Source organism: Lithobates pipiens, unplaced genomic scaffold (assembly GCF_037356315.1).
Source record: "Lithobates pipiens isolate NorthernLeopardFrog02 unplaced genomic scaffold, aLitPip1_a1.2 Scaffold_23, whole genome shotgun sequence".
NCBI lineage: Eukaryota > Metazoa > Chordata > Amphibia > Anura > Ranidae > Lithobates > Lithobates pipiens.
The window spans coordinates 198132055-198148055 of record NW_027507785.1 but is presented as its reverse complement, the minus strand read 5'-3'; the positions used below and the strand labels follow the sequence as shown (position 1 = coordinate 198148055).

At 44.6% G+C, this 16001-nt stretch overlaps 1 protein-coding gene across 2 annotated transcripts in view; it reads left to right on the top strand.

Annotated features, from left to right (window-relative positions):
• The window catches only part of NEK7 (NIMA related kinase 7), a 227893-nt gene that overhangs the window by 109697 nt on the left and 102195 nt on the right, over positions 1-16001 (top strand). For both annotated transcript variants that reach the window (XM_077452743.1, XM_077452742.1), the window contains one exon: positions 8996-9104. In XM_077452743.1, the coding sequence (XP_077308869.1) occupies positions 8996-9104 (109 nt within the window). The remainder of the gene's footprint in view (positions 1-8995; positions 9105-16001) is intronic.

Sequence of the window (16001 nt, the reverse complement as noted above, 5' to 3'; positions counted from 1 at the left end):
CCGAATGCATGGCAAACTACAGAGAAAATGTTCCCTTTGCCATGCATTTCTTAAATTCTGCAAATGTGCATCATGTTTGTGTTGTCATCACATGTTAAAGCAGTGGTGCCCAACCTTTTAACGAGCGAGGGCCACTTAAGCGACTTGATAACCGATCGTGGGCCACAATGAGCAGAGCAAGTGGATGACAGGTCTGTGCAGCGTGGACATGGACACAGCCCACTCTACTCCTATAGGTCCTCCGATCCACCCTGATGGAAGGAGATTGATTGGAGGTAGGCGGGTGTAAAAGGACACACATCTGTTTACATCTGCCGTTTCATAGAGGTGAATGGAGGGTTTGATTTAGTTGGACCGATTGTGTGAAAGGGGCCTTTCACACTAATGCAGTGCAGTGCACCTGTGTCTTTCCTGTGGGTTAGCTACACTTTGCCATAGACTTCTATTATTATATCCTGCAGGTGTGGTGCACTTTCTGAAAGCTCACCAAACCCGCAGGCAATAACAGGAGCCTATGCCTCAGTGCAAGTAACCTGAAGGTGCACTGCACCTGCGGATCAGTTTGAAAGAAGCACAGTAACCACTGCACAGATATGCCCATGTATACACTGCAATTTTAGTAATAAACTGACCTTTATTAAAAGTCTTCCATTCAGGTATCGCCTGCTGTTGCTGTCCCCGGCAGAGTGCGTTTGGCATCACTCCGCCTGTGGCAAGAGACGGCGCCATAAGGGAAGCATCAGCTTATACAGCTCTGCTCCACAGCTGCTCGCTTTGCCTGCTTCATTAACACAAATGCTCTGGGATGGCGTGTCTGCAACCCATGATCTGGGCTTGCCAATCTGCCATCCCACAGAAAGAGGTCGCGGGCCACATCAGAGGGCTCTGCAGGCCACTGGTTGGGCACCCCGTGTTAAAGGCACCTTAAGTGCGGCAAACACACTGAAAACTGCAGTAACACACCATGCGCCATTCTAAAAATAGTTCTGTAATAAGAGAGTAGGATTAACCCACATCCCCAATAGTCTATACATGGGGAAATTTGTTCCTCTTATGGGACTTCAAAGGGAAAAAGCTAGTCTGTGGTAATAATGAGTGTAAGGTTTTATTAGCAAAGGGTGTAGATGTATACAAATCTACGATGCAAATAGAAAATACAAAAGAAAAATACAGGATGCGTGACACATTGAACATGCAATATAGTACATAAGGTTGCAATCATTTACTCCGTTGCATATGGAACACATATACCCGACGCGTTTCGAGTGTTACTCTTCTTCAGGGATGTATGATTGAGACCAGTGACGCAACAAGAATTAAAATTGACAATGTCGTCATTAAAACACCCCCGGGGTCTCAGCCACATCTTCATTCAGACCAACAGGGTAGCCAGCTTGGGGCTGTACAAAAGAATAATGAATACTAAGGGTCAGAGTAAGGACTTGGGAAAATATCCTATTATTGTGTTAGCCCAAGCACGGCCATACAAATCAGCGGGTAACATCCAGGCTTTTTAACTCGTAAGTTAAGTACTAATTAGTACAGGTTTAATGTTAATCAAATGGGTTCCCTCCAAACGTTCTCCGATCGTATCAGGGCAAAGATCAACACAAGATACTTGATGTGTGAGCTCTAGTTAATACTGTATGATAAAATTTAGAACATGTTTGCTGGGTTTAGAAATGCTGCACACCCCGAAGCTGTATTAGCAAAAAGATAGAGACACTCCCCATGGGATTTTTCAGCAGCAAATTAGAGACATTGATAAAAAGTTTCAAAATGTTTTATTATTATTAAACACTAAGTGATGGGTATATCACAGTGAATTAAATTTAAAAAATCTGAGCTCTGGTGTAGCAATACAGATCTGTAAATCTCTATACAATATTGTGCGATTCAACAATTGTTCATGGATAATACATATCTCCACCCAAAAATCTACTTTTAAGTTCCCACATTCTTGTTTTTACATATCATAGAAAGGCCACTTAGTGTGAGAAAATACCCCAATGCATTTAGACTTGGAACTGGTCGCAGTCTTCCTCAGGGGGTTTCTTTATTTCTACCAACATAATAAGTGGACAATTAATATTTAAAAGCAGTATCATTCAATGGGCAATTATGCAGACATCTCTATATTTACCCTTTCCGTGAGATATAAATGTATAAACCAGAGACTCTCTCATGCAAGTATCCAAATTCGTTGAAGGCAAACCCGGACTATCTCCACCCCACTATTCATATCAACCGAATCTCCCAGACGGGGGAGAGAGAAGAGAGGGGGAGAAAAGAGATGTTTTTTTTTACATAAAGCGGGGATCCTTAGGACCTACAGGCGGTCACAAAACTTTTGAGGCTTCCACCATCCAAGTGAAGGAACAGAGGATTTTTCCTGAGGAAAAATTATTTTATTTGTTTGTTTGAAAAATGATAAATCATTTTTATATCTACTATCTAAGGATAAAACATATTGAATATCTAATATGCAGGGAGGAGGAAAGGAAAATAATGGTAAAATAATAAATTTATATGACTTGGTACTATACCTATATGTATGTATGTGTGTGTATGTTATACATGATCTGTATATTCAACAGATGATCAACCGTATTCATGCAGTGAGACATGTATGTGTGTGTGTATAAACATGTATAAAATAATGAATGAATAAAAATAAATATAAAATTAAAAATGAATAATGTAAAATTAATGTGTGTGTGTGTATGCATGTCTGTGCTGAAAATAATGCAAGTGATATTGGATACTCTTTTTCCATGCATGTGAAAAATATAAATATAAAATAAATATAAAAATCCTATACCCCATGTGTGAAGTGACTAGCATGAAGCAAAGAAAAATAGATAATGAATGATAATGTGTATATATTAAGAGTGCATAAATAGCATAAATACCTGTCAGTTTAATATTTTTAGGGCACTTGGAGATCCTTGTGAAAGAAGAGGCCACTCATCTAGATAAAAAATTATTATTATTATATCAAATTTAATAAAGTCCTACCATATAAACAGAACTTATGGAGAATATTCTATCCATATTACCTGCTCCCTGGCTGCCACATGAACTATCTCCAGCACAAGAGTAAGCCAACTAATCCCTACTGGAGATAGGTCGTTTATATATCCACTTAATTACCTTATTGTTTGCATGTGTTCCTCATTACCCCATTCTTCCAGAGGTGTGGAGCCTCCCGGCCATAATATGTGGCCTGTTTGTGGCCGCCTCGGCGTTCAGGAAGACGCGGTTTGCCAATAATGACAAAGTGCTAATTTGGAGACCTACAGGCACTTTTCAGGTGCTTTCACGCAAAAAAAAAGCGTCTGAAAAGGGGGTTACCTTTTTTAAATCAATCAAATTATTTCTTGCTATTCAGCTCATCAACCAGGGCGGGAAAGGGGTTGGTTGAGAGTCTCTCATATGTGAGATTGTCACTCAATTGTCACCTAATCTCCTTTTTTAATAGTAATCTTCTGTGAGTAGGACTACGTTTCTGCCCTTGTCACTCTTCTTGATGATTAAATTAGAAGCCTCTTTGGTTCCCTAGGGGCAATTCATTCCCCAGGGTCAAGATTATCCCATACACGCTGCACCTGTCAATCAAAGTTGGTCAGGTCCTCCTGTACAAGATTAAGAAAAACTCCCAACCAGCTATCTTTTCGAAAAGGGGGCATTTTCGTGGATCTAATCTGGAGATTTGCATCTCTCCTCCAGGGTTCGCTGGGAGTAATTATCTCCTGTGATTCCTCCCCTCCAGCCTCATCAAGAAAGAGCGGCAAAGGCATCCAATGCCACTTGTTCGTGTGTCATTTTCATTGCTTCTACTGGGACCAACATTTCTGATGTAACATTCTTTAACTTTTCATAAAGAGAGATTTAAATCTTTGTAAATCTCAAATTCATTTATCGAGCAGGTGGGGGAAAACCATGTGGATGACCATCCCTTGTTGCTAAATACCGTCCATCCAATTTGGAACCATATTGAAACTAAATTACCCTAGCAATCAGTGCAATGCAACGCCAGTTTCCTTGTGTCACCTATTGAGAACCAGAGCAATTTGACAGGCTGAGACACCTATCTGAAGTCCACTGTCCAAGGGAGATCTGACAAGCTTTCAACCTTTGCACCCAGTTGAACTAGTGATCGTGAGCACACCCTGTGTGGATACATTTCCAGCTTGGGGGTCCCCAACTTCCTATGTGGATTTACTGCAGGTGGCTATTAGTCAAGACCAATAACTGGATTGTGCCTGTAACTGACATGGTGATTGACATGGCTGTATCCCTGTCTGCTGGCTCTGCATTTAGCCTATACAAGATATAGCATTACCAAGGATGTAGACACTTCACATTACTGAGTGTAATAAGACTTTACTTTGCCATTACTGTTGGCCACTACTGGTTTGCTGCACTGACTGATATGCTGGGCTTCATTTAGTAGATAATTTCAACTGTCATCTGTAGGTCTCCAAATTAGCACTTTGTCATTCTTGGTAATACAGTATTAACTACAGCTCGCACATCAAGTATCTTGTTAACCTTTGCTCTGATATTATCGGAGAACGTTTGGGGAGGAAACCTATTTGACTAACATTAAACCTGTACTAATTAGTGCTTGACTTATGGGTTAAATAGCCTGGATGTTACCCGCTGATTTGTATGGCCATGCTTGGGCTAACGCAATAATAGGGTATTTTCCCAGGTCCTCACTCTAACCCTTAGTATTCATTATTCTTTTGTACAGCCCCCAGCTGGCTACCCTATTGGTCTGAATGAAGAAGTGGATGAGACCCCGGCGGTGTTTTAATGACGATATTATCAATTTTAATTCTTGTTGTCTCTAATCTTTTGCACATAATTTTTTGTATATTGCTAGTAAAGATATTTGAGGAGAGATTGCGGTTTGAAAATTAGTCACCTGACGAAAAAAAATCCTTTTCTTTATTAAAACACTTTAATCACTTGCCGACAGCCTTCCATATACTGCGGCAAAGTGGCTCGGCTGTGCAAACCGGTGTACCTGTACGTAGGTTCATGCATGAGATAGTGTGAGCGCACGCGGGTCCAGTGGGCTCTGTCCGCTGGCCACCCGCAATCACTGTACAGTAGGTATGGTAGAACGGGGTTCTGCCTATGTAAACGATGCAGATCCCTATTCTGACGGGACAACATGGAGGTTTGCTGTTCTTGGTGATCAGGAAGAGCGATCTCTGTGTTGTCCCAGTGAGTCCATTCCCCACACAGAACACACCCAGGGAACACCGTTGACCCCTTGATCGCCCTCCTAGTGTTCATCCCTTCCATACCAGGGTAATTTATACATTGATCAGTGCATTTTTAATTTTTTTATTTTAAGCACTGATCACTGTTGGTCTCACTGGTTCCTAAAAAGTGTCACTTGGGGTCAGATTTGTCCGCCACAATGTTGCAGCCCTGCTAAAAGTTGCAGGTCGCCACCTTTGCCAATAAAAAAATGAAGTCTCTAAATCTATCCCCTATTTTTTAGACCCTATACATTTGCTCAAACCAATCCATATACTCTTCTTGGGATTTTTTATTTACCAAAAATATGTAGCAGAATACATATTGGCCTAAACTGAATAAATTTTATTTTTTTATATATTTTTTTTTGATGTGTATTTTAGCAGAAAGTAAAAAAATATATATAATTTTTAAAATTGTCGCTCTTTTCTTGTTTATAGTGCAAAAAAAAAAAAACGCAGAGATGACATGCGCTGCGCAAACTGTTGGGGCTATATAAATCCTGTATAATGATGATGATAAAGTAACACCAAAAGAAAGCTCTATTTGTGGGGGAAAAAAGGACATTTTTGTTTGGGTACAACGTCGCATGCCCATGCAATTGTCAGTTAAAGCGACACAGTACCGTATGGCAAAAAATGGTCTGACGTTAAGGGGTTAAATCCTTCCAGGACTGAAGTGGTTACTGACAAAATGGAATTTCCAGAGTTCATTCCTTTATTTTAGATGGCAGAGAGCATTGTTTGAAAACCTGCTGGTACTTGGTACTTACTTAATTGATGTAAGTTACTGGTAAAGGAAACCTGTTGAAATGTGTTTACTTGGCACACCAGTGAGCGTGGTCTCCAAACTGCAGCCTTGGGGCAGGATATGGCTCTTTGCCTTTATTTGGCCCTTTGGGCACTATTTCACCAACTGATGCCAACAATGGGGCATCATTCATCCTACGGGCAGCGTCAGTGGGGCACAATATTTCCATTGATTCCAACAATGAGGGACCATCTTACCCATTAAAACTAATGATAGTACACTGATGTTGGGGTATTTTCTACTCCCGCTGGCCAGTGTATGACCCCCCTAAAGCCTGAATGACAGTAAACTGGCCCTTTGCTTAGAGAGTTTGGAGACCCCTGTTATATACTAATGGAGCTTGCTATTCAGCTCCGGGAAGCATTGCTGATTTGGGGAAGGCCACAATGCTTTCTGTAAAGCTAAGGAGATGTTTCTGTCTCAAAAGTTGCAAGATTTCAAAGTGTTTGTCACCAGCATTGAACTGGAACTTTGGCTGTGCCAGATGCAGACATTATGACCAGTTCCCTTTAATTTGGGAACCTCTTCCACTGTTTGTTGCATTGGGAAATGGGCTGATTGTGAAATGAAGGGAAATTATGCCTTCATATGTTAACAAGCTGATCTCCATTTCATTGACATCAAACATTCTCTGATGTGTAAATCTGGTTAGGAAAATCAGGCAGGTTTCATGACCATGATGAATAGTAATAGGTCTGTTTTTTCCGTAGCTTCCTTTTTATTTTTATTTATTATTTTTTTGCCATGTAAAGAGATATATGCCTAGGAAACCAAGTTTTCAAGCTTCAGCTTCTTTTGGTATGAGTTTCTCATATGTGAGAAATAATATTGTTATATGCAGTTAGCACATCTGCAGAGTTGTCTTTTCCATTTTGCTTAAAATTTTGTTTACATCAGACATCGTAGGACAGGAAAATGCAGTTTTTGGTATATTGACATACGTATGTTCGTTGATTGAAAGGGGCTCCTTCAAAAAAAATCACTCACTAAGCAGCTTTATTAACTCTGTAGTGTAGAGTAGTTTTATTTTTATTATTTTATTGCATATGTTTCTTTAAAATGTTAAAGTACACTTTTACCCTTCTCACCCACTTTCCTTAATTTTACTCATTCCCCCCATCATCCACCACCACAAAGACATACATTACTTTTTTTTTTACTTAAGTACCCTTCCTTTTGTGATGAAACTCTCCCCCCCCCCCCCGCTTTCTTGTCTGGTCATAAATGATATTCTCTGTTGCCTACAACCTCCTGGGATACTAACGTCACACATCTCAGGAGGCCCCGGGGTACTGTACAGCGCATACTTTATCTCATAGGTGACTGGCGGTCTCTTCCTGTTTCTTGCTGCTGTCTGCTGACCTCCTGGTGATGTACTGTGGCTCATGCCCATTACCTCAGGGGCAGCTGTAAGAACTTTGAAGATACAGCTGGCCCCCAATGATGTCTAAGAAGAAAATGGTGGCTCCGGGTCAGGTGTGCAGTAGTCCAGCGGTGGCTCACCACATAACACCTCCTGAATTCGCTGGGCATGTGGGTTTGTTTACTGTGGCTAACCCAATGAAAATGTTAAAGCTGGCTAACCCTTAACTAGTTTTGTCTGCTTCCTGGTGAACCACCCATAATTCTCATTGCAGCTGGTCCTGTTACCAGCCCCCCGCCCAACATCTGATTTAAAAAAAAAATTAAGACAATTGTTGGCATGAACAGTGGTTGCATCCAATCAGATGCAGCCGATTTTCAGGTATTCTGGCTGTCAGAATATAATAGCCAAAACTTCAGATTTATCCATGCTGCAATGTATCGTGTAGATGAAGAAAATCTGTTGCATTCATCAGTGTATGGCCAGCTCAATATTTGGGGTGGGATGAGGGGGCATAAAAAAAGATTGTGACATTACCACTCTGCCTCTCCCCCTGTCCATTCAGAGAATGTGTTGCATTCATTATGAAAAATGCAAACTGATCTCTGAATGGAGCACATGCTGAGTGAGCACCCTTCAGCCCTAGTTTAGTTAATGCCTCTGTGTTAATTACACCCCTAGGAAGCCACATGGCGCAGGATCCAGGAATCAAGCTGCAATCACTGCAGGTGCAAGATATCTTTTTCTGTTATATTCACCGACCGACACGGGGGGGGGGGGGTTCAAACCATTGTGTTTCTCGTGGGCCTGTTGGCAGTTCTGGGTTGCTATGTTATTGCCCACCCATCAGTTATATTGCCTGAGTATGTCCCATGGTCTGAGTACCAGTCCTATACTGTACGATTTAAGATAATAGGAATATTGAGTTATTTGTCAATTTCTTCTCTTGAGGTACAGGACACAGGTCCATCCTCTATTTGCTTTACTATTTATTGCATGCTTAAAGTGGGAGATTTACATTCTAGGGGTGGCCCTAGCAAAAGGTGCCCCCCCCCCCCCCCCCCAAGTTTCCTTTTACCTGAGGCAGCTGCATATAAAGCACGGGGTACGAATACTAGTTCTGTTATTTACTCCAAAATAAGTAACTCAATTCAAAATGTATTTATTTTTTTTGTCCTGGCCTTAATCCAATTAGGAACTTGTGACATAATTTGAAGATTGCTGTACACAATTACAACCCATCTAACTTGAAGAGGCCAGACTGGTTTTGACTTGAAGAATGGGCAAAAATCCCATTGCCTAGATTTGCCAAGCGAATAGTGATATACCTCAATTGACTTGCAGCTCTACAGCTATAATTGCAGCCAGTAGCGGCTCCATAAAGAATTGATGTTTGGGGGATGAATGCTTGCACATGCATTTTCACACTCGTCTCATTTTAGATTGTGTTTTTAATAATTAAAAAAAAAACAAAGAAAAAAAAATGCAGTGTTTTATGTGGTAACATTTCTGCATGTTTTTGTTTTTTTGTTTACACACTTTTAGCATTTTAAGAAGCAAAAGCGGCTGATCCCCGAGAGGACGGTTTGGAAATATTTTGTGCAGCTGTGCAGTGCCTTGGAACATATGCATTCCCGCCGGGTTATGCATAGAGGTAACTTCTAACCTAACTTTTGGTTCGTCTGGGCCAGGATGCCTCATAAAGTGTAAAATTTCTGCCTATAAGTATAAAATCAAAAATGTGTATTGTAGCCTGTATATTTTGTCATTGTATACTTTTAGACCCCTTTCACACTGGAGCGTTTTTCAGGGGCTTTAGCGTTAAAGCGCCTGTAAAACGCTTGAAAGAAGCCTCATCTGCAGTCCCAATGAGAAAGCCCTAGTGCTTTAAGCACCCTTTCACAATGTCAGCGCCTGAAAAACGCTCGTAAAGCGCTGCTTAAACTAGCAGCGCTTTACCAGCGTTTTTCGAGCGTTATTGGGGTGCTTTTAACCCCTGCTGGTGGCCAAATAAAGGGTTAACCCCCCTGACGGTCTTCCGGAGTCTGGCTCGGGGTGGAATTTTTGTACCATTAGCGGTAACCCCGAGCCAGACTCGGGACCGCATCGCTGGATCCAGGAGGAGGTTTACTTACCTTCTCCCTCGGATCCAGCGTTGTCTCCCCGCTGTACGAGCGAGCCGTGTCTCGCTCGATCTATCACATCGCCGATCTCCGTTCCCTGCGAGCGTTGCGACGCACGGGGACGGAGATCGGTGCCAAATTCAAAAAGTGAAACACACAGTATACATACAGTATAATGTAATCTTCCAGATTACATTGCTGTATGTAATAATTTCACATCCCCTTTGTCCCTAGTGTTCTGTCCAGTGCCCTGCATGCAGTTTTATGTTATAAAAACTGTTCTTTATGCCTGGAAACTGGAGATTGTCCATAGCAACCAAAACTGTCCCTTTACATCAAAAATGATTTTAGACCAGCTAGAAAACAGAGATAATAAATTAGAATCACTCGCAGAATTGAGCGACAGCGATTTGTGGGGAGATCCGTCATCAAATATTGAAAAGTAATGACAGTGACAATTCTGCAACTGAGCAAATTTCAGTGTTTTTGATTTGATTACATTATTGAATAATTTTTATTATTGTTATATTATTATTTGGTACAATTATTTAGTTATTTATTATATTATAATTTATGATTTCATTTTTCAAACTGTATTATACCTCGGATGTCTGCTAGACTCTGGTTTGGACAGATTTAAGAGAGTTATTCCTAAGAATTACAGGACTACAATATAAAACGCCAAATTTTCATGAAAAATAATTGTACCGCTTTTAGCACCTAAAATCCAAAATAATCGTACCGCCAGGGAGGTTAAAAGCGCCCACAAAACGCTGCTGCCAATAGCGCTTTTCAGGCGTTTTACAGGCGCTTCCCATTGATTTCAATGGGAAGGGGCGCTTTAGGAGCTCCAAAAGCGCTGCTAAGAAGCTGCTTGCAGGACTTTTTTTTGACGCCCTGCCAGCGAAGCGCCTCAGTGTGAAAGCACTCGAGCTTTTACATTGGGATTGCAGTTGCGTCTTCTTTCAGGCGTTTTACAGGCGCTTTTTTTAAAGCGAAAGTGCCTGAAAAACGCCCGAAAAATGCCCCAGTGTGAAAGGGGTCTTAGGGCTGATTCACAATAGATGCAGTGGGACTGTGGAGTGGGGGCGCTATATCGGCACAATTCCATGTGACAAAATTCCTTGTTTACTGTATGCCTGGTTTACACCACTATGTTGAGATGGTGCATGGGCAGTGTGCACAGAAAAAAGTACTGCATGTAGTACTTTCTCTTTCTCTTTCATTCATTGACTGACACAGCTCCATTAATCTTGACCGTAGGGTTATTACGCCACCTTCAGGAGAGGACTAGGCAGAACATGTGAAAAACAGAATTGTACAGTTCTGCCCAGGGTTGGGTCCCTCTCGCCGTAACCCCTGTGGGACCATCGGTCTTGGGAATTTTTCAGTTTTTTTTTTTTGCCTTTTGCGCAAGATTTTATGATCCTGTGATCTTCTGTCAACAGCCGGCTGGGTGACAGGCTGGATAATATAGATCCTTGTAGTCTCCACAGCCTGGCCATCGAGCGTTTGCAGGCCCTAGCTGTGCTTGGTCGGCCACAACATGCCCCTCAGGCTCCAGGGGTGGCCGGTGAGCTACATGCTCCGGGGCACACATGACCGGACTACGGATGTCTTTGTCACAGTGGGCCGTGGGTCTGTGATGGGATGCTTCCAGCTCGTCCGGATGGCAAGTACAGCTCTCCCTGTCTCGGCAGGACAGAGCAGCTGGGACCCTGGGAGGTCGATTAGGGGGTCCCTCTTCTCCCTTTCTTTCCCTGTCCCTGTTTTCCCTCCCCCTACGTGGGAGATGCTACATGACTTGCCTGTAGTGTGGTGTGTGTACCTGGGCTAGGGGTCCTCCGGGGGCTCTGATTCTTGGTTGGCTGTGCTGGCTGTCAGTGTCCCTGTGCTGTCATCTGTCTCTCTTCTGGTGTCTGTTGGCTCTGCATGTGCCGGCCACCATATCGCTGACCTCCGCTATTGTCTGTGTATTCTCTGTGTACAGCATGATCGTCTGCCATTTTCTGTTAGCCTCTGTGAGAAGCATGGTCGTGGCCATTTTCTTGGAGTTTGGTTGCTATTTTCCCTATGATTTTTTTTCTATACAAGGGCACCCAGCAACCATTTTCCTGAAGCCTTAGCGCGTTTTTTCTCCACAGCACTGGTTCCATGTGCCTCAGAACAGCGCAGTTTTTGTTCCTGGACACTTGTGAGCTGACACAGCCATCAGCAACAGTGCAGCACTGGGTCGGGGTGGTGAGTCCTGCGGTGGGGGCCCCTCCGTCTGTAGCAGCTAGGAGGGTGGGATTGAGCACCTTGTCTTATGTCCCCAAGGGTGGCAGACAGGGTGGGGCAGCATGGCGACAGAAGCTGACATTTCATCCCCAGACCTCCCTGCAATTGTAACCCGCTCGCCTGCAAATAGTGCAGTGGCTTTGGACGCTTTGTTGGTGGTCCTTGAAACGTTCATTGCCAGGGTGGAGGCAGTGTGCGGGCGCAAGGGGGCTAAAAAACGCTCCTCCTACCGTTCTCCGGGGAGAGTTCTGATTCAGACTCTGGCCCCGCAGGGACTGGCGGCACCTGTTCTGATGTGTCGGAGGATGCTGACCAGGACGGATCGGACAGTGAGGATGTGAGGATGATTCCATGTCCGGGTCTGCGCAGGAAAAAGTGCTAGTTGGAGCACTTGTCACCGCTGTGCGTGATACCCTAAAAATATAGAATGCGACAGGATCTGCTGCCGAGGTGGCGGTCCCTTTTGGTTCCCATATGCCAGCCCCTACACCGTACGGTCTTTCCGTATCTGACTGACTTTGAGTTCATATACCGGAACGGAGAAGCCCGCAACAGACCTTTTCAGTCCCAACAAGAATGGCGTTGTGTTACCACTTTGAGGAGAGCCTTCTTTAAAAAAAATGGTAGGCTCCCCCGATCGTGGACCCCCTAATATCCAGGTTAAACAAAGTAACCATGATCCCGGTAGAAGGGACTATTGCATTCAAGGACCCTACCGACAGGAGGGCCGAGGCAGTGGCCCGGTCCATGTTTACGGTAGTGGGGTCAGCGCTACGCCCAGTACTGGCCACGGCATTAGTGTTGCAGACGCTTATTGAGTGGGCAAATCTATTATACCGCATGAATTGGAGAAGCAGCAGTCTCCTCCAGTCTGCGTGGAACTAGCAGACCAGTTGTTGCATGGCCTTATGTCTGTCTGTGATGCGGCCCTGGATACACTTCCCTTGCTCTCCAGAGCATCAGTATCAGCAGTGGTGCTGTGGCACCTGATCTGGCTGGACGGCTGGTCTGTGGACCAGGTGTCTTAAAAAGCCTTGACAGATTTGCCCTTCCTTGGTGAGCGGCTATTTTGAGCCTCGCTGGATGACATTATTAAGAATGTCACAGGTGGGAACAGCACGTTGCTCCCACAGTCCAGGAAGGAGAAGGAGCCACTCTGCAGGCAAGGGCCCTCCATTTCCACTCAAGAGGCTTTTTCATCTGCCCGGGACCTCCGGTAAACGCTCCCAGGGTGAATACTGAGGGACAGAAGCGTCCTCGGCCTCGCAAGACTGCGAGCAAAAGTACTACCGCATGAAGGTTTGCCCCCACCCAACACACGGGTGGGGGGTCGCCTTTGGGAGTTTGCAGTTTGGTGGGCCTCACGGCTGTCCGACCAATGGGGCTACAAGATAGTTCTTCCCTTGCCACTAAACAGATTCATTCCCTCCAGCATACCCTTACTCCCGGCTCGCCGGGAGGCCCTGTTTGGAGCAGTAAGGGACCTGCTCAGCCGTGGGGTGATAGTGCCTGTTCCAGAAATGGAAAGGTTTCAGGGATTCTATTCCAATCTGTAATCCCCAAAAAGGAAGGGGTATGTCCAATCCTGGACCTAAAAGCCCTCAATTGCTTTGTAAAAAGTACAGAGGATCAGAATGGAAACCGTTTGCTCCTTAGTCGCTGCACTCCATCAGGGGGACTCCCTGGCGTCTCTGGATATCCCGGACGTGTACCTGCACATACCCATATGCCTCAGGCATCAGAGGTTTCTTTGATTTTCAGTAGGGGAAGACCACTACCAAGGAGGAACAAGAAACTCGGCTGCAACAAGGGAGGTCGCTCTCATCCTCTAGTGGGCAGAGCGACACGTACCGGCCCTGTCGGCCATATACATCTGGGAGTAGAAAACTGGCAGGCGGACTATCTAAGTCACCAGATGTTGGACCCTGGAGAATGGTCACTGCATCAGGAGTTGTTCAGGCTTCTTTGCCTACGTTGGAACACACCAGATATGGATCTTCTGGCCTCTCGGCTCAATCAAAAGTTTCAGAGGTTCGTGTCCAGGACAAGAGATCCTTGGGCAGACACGTGGGACGCGTTGATGGCTCCACAGGACTACTGGCTAATTTACGCACCTTCCCTCCGCTCAAACAGTTACGTCTGCTCCGCAGAGTGGAGGCTGAGGGGATTCCGGTCATACTGATTGCCCCAGATTGGCCTCGGCGTCCTTGGTACGCTTGGTGGCGGATGCTCCTTGGCGGTTGCCGATACGAGAAGACCTATCGCAAGGTCTGATACTCCATCCTGCTTTACCGTCGCTGGTTTTAATGGCATGGCTGTTGAAAGCCAGGTGCTAAGGAACCGAGGTCTGTCGGACTCTGTAATTTCCACTATGCTGAGGGCACGGAAATCTGCTTGGAAGATATACCATCGTACATGGAAGGCTTATATCTCCATGTGTGAGGAGATGGGTGGCGTCCACGCACCTATTCTGTGTCCAGGATCCTGCTGTTCTTACCGCGTGGAGTAGACCACAAGTTGGCCTTGAGCACCATCAAGGGACAGATATCAGCCTTGGCTGTTTTTTCCAATGACCACTGTCATCTCACTCATTGGTGAGTACCTTTGTGCAAGGGGTTTGGCATGTAGTCCCTCTGGTGCGACCACCCCTACCTCCGTGGGATCTGAACCTGGTGCTATCGGAGCTTCGGAAAATGCAGTTTGAGAACATCAGGTTAATTCCCTTGTTGACTCTTTCTCAGAAAATTGTCTTTCTAGTGGCTATTACATCTGCCAGGAGGGTTTCTGAACTGGCGACCTTGTCTTGCAAGTGGCCCTATCTGGTTATCCACAGGGATAAGGTGGTGTTGTCCACAACCTTCTTTTCTGTCGAAGGTGGTTTCGGCCTGCCATCTCAATGATGACATTGTGTTACCATCTCTGTGTCCTAAACCAACACATCCTAAGGAGGTGGCCCTCCATTCCCTGGACATGGTCCAGGCTCTAAGGGTATATCTGTCTGCCACGGCTCCCTTCTGGAAGTCAGATTCTTTTTGTTTCAGTAGATGGTCCGAAAAAGGGGCTGTCGGTCTCGTCGACCACCATTTCCAGACAGATCGTGGTCCAGGCTTAAGCCTTGAAGGGGCAGGTGCCCCCCTTTCTTGTTGCAGCCCATTCCACCAGAGCAATTGGGACCTCTTGGGCTTTCCAACATCAAGCGTCAGTCTCCCAGGTGTGTAAGGCGGTGACTTGGTCGTCCGTTCACACAGTTCACAAAGTTCGTCAAGTTGATGTAAGTGCATCTTCTGATGCCTGTATTGGCCGCAAAGTTTTGCAGGCGTAATCGTTGCAATTTACCCTCTTTCTTTTTATTTAGAGAAAGTTACATTTTGATTGTCAATGCATTCTGATGCATATGTTGGCTGGAAGTTCTGATGCGGTTGGTTCAGGTGGTGACTCCTCTGTTGGGGAGTACCTCTGTTTGGGGGTGTAGTTATGTTTGCTGTTCCCACCCCTCATTATGACACTGCTTGGGGACATCCCTATGGTCAAGATTAATGGAGCTGGGTCCGTCAATGAACGAAAGAGAAAATAGGGTTTTTGTACTCAACGCAAAATCCTTTTCTCTGAAGTTCATTGACAGACACAGCACCCACCTCTCCTATTTCTTTACGTTATACTGCTGGTTGACATACTGGGCTGCAGGAAGCAGGCAGAGGGTTATTGGCAGAGGGACCGCCCCCTGGGCGGAACTGTACAGTTCTGTTCTTCACATGTTCTACCTAGTCCTCTCCTGAAGGTGTCATAATAACCCTACGGTCACAATTAATGGGTACGTGTCCGTCAATGAACTTCAGAGAAAAGGATTTTACGGTGAGTACAAAAATCCTATTTTTTTTTCAGCGCAGTGTGAGGTAATCCACTGCCTCACACCGCACGGTGGTTTATTGAACCTTATGAAAAACAAGTGCAGGGTGCAGTGATCCCACCAGATCGCAGAAGCAGGTGTGAATGGACCCTAGAACTCTGATGCCTGTGGAGGGATTCAGAATACTTAATCCCCAAGGGGAAATGATCCTGTTGCTTTTTTTTTTTTTTTTTTTTGTCTAAAGGTTCATTTTACACCAGCCACAATGCGAACACGCACACTTTTGTGCGTTAGTGTTCTG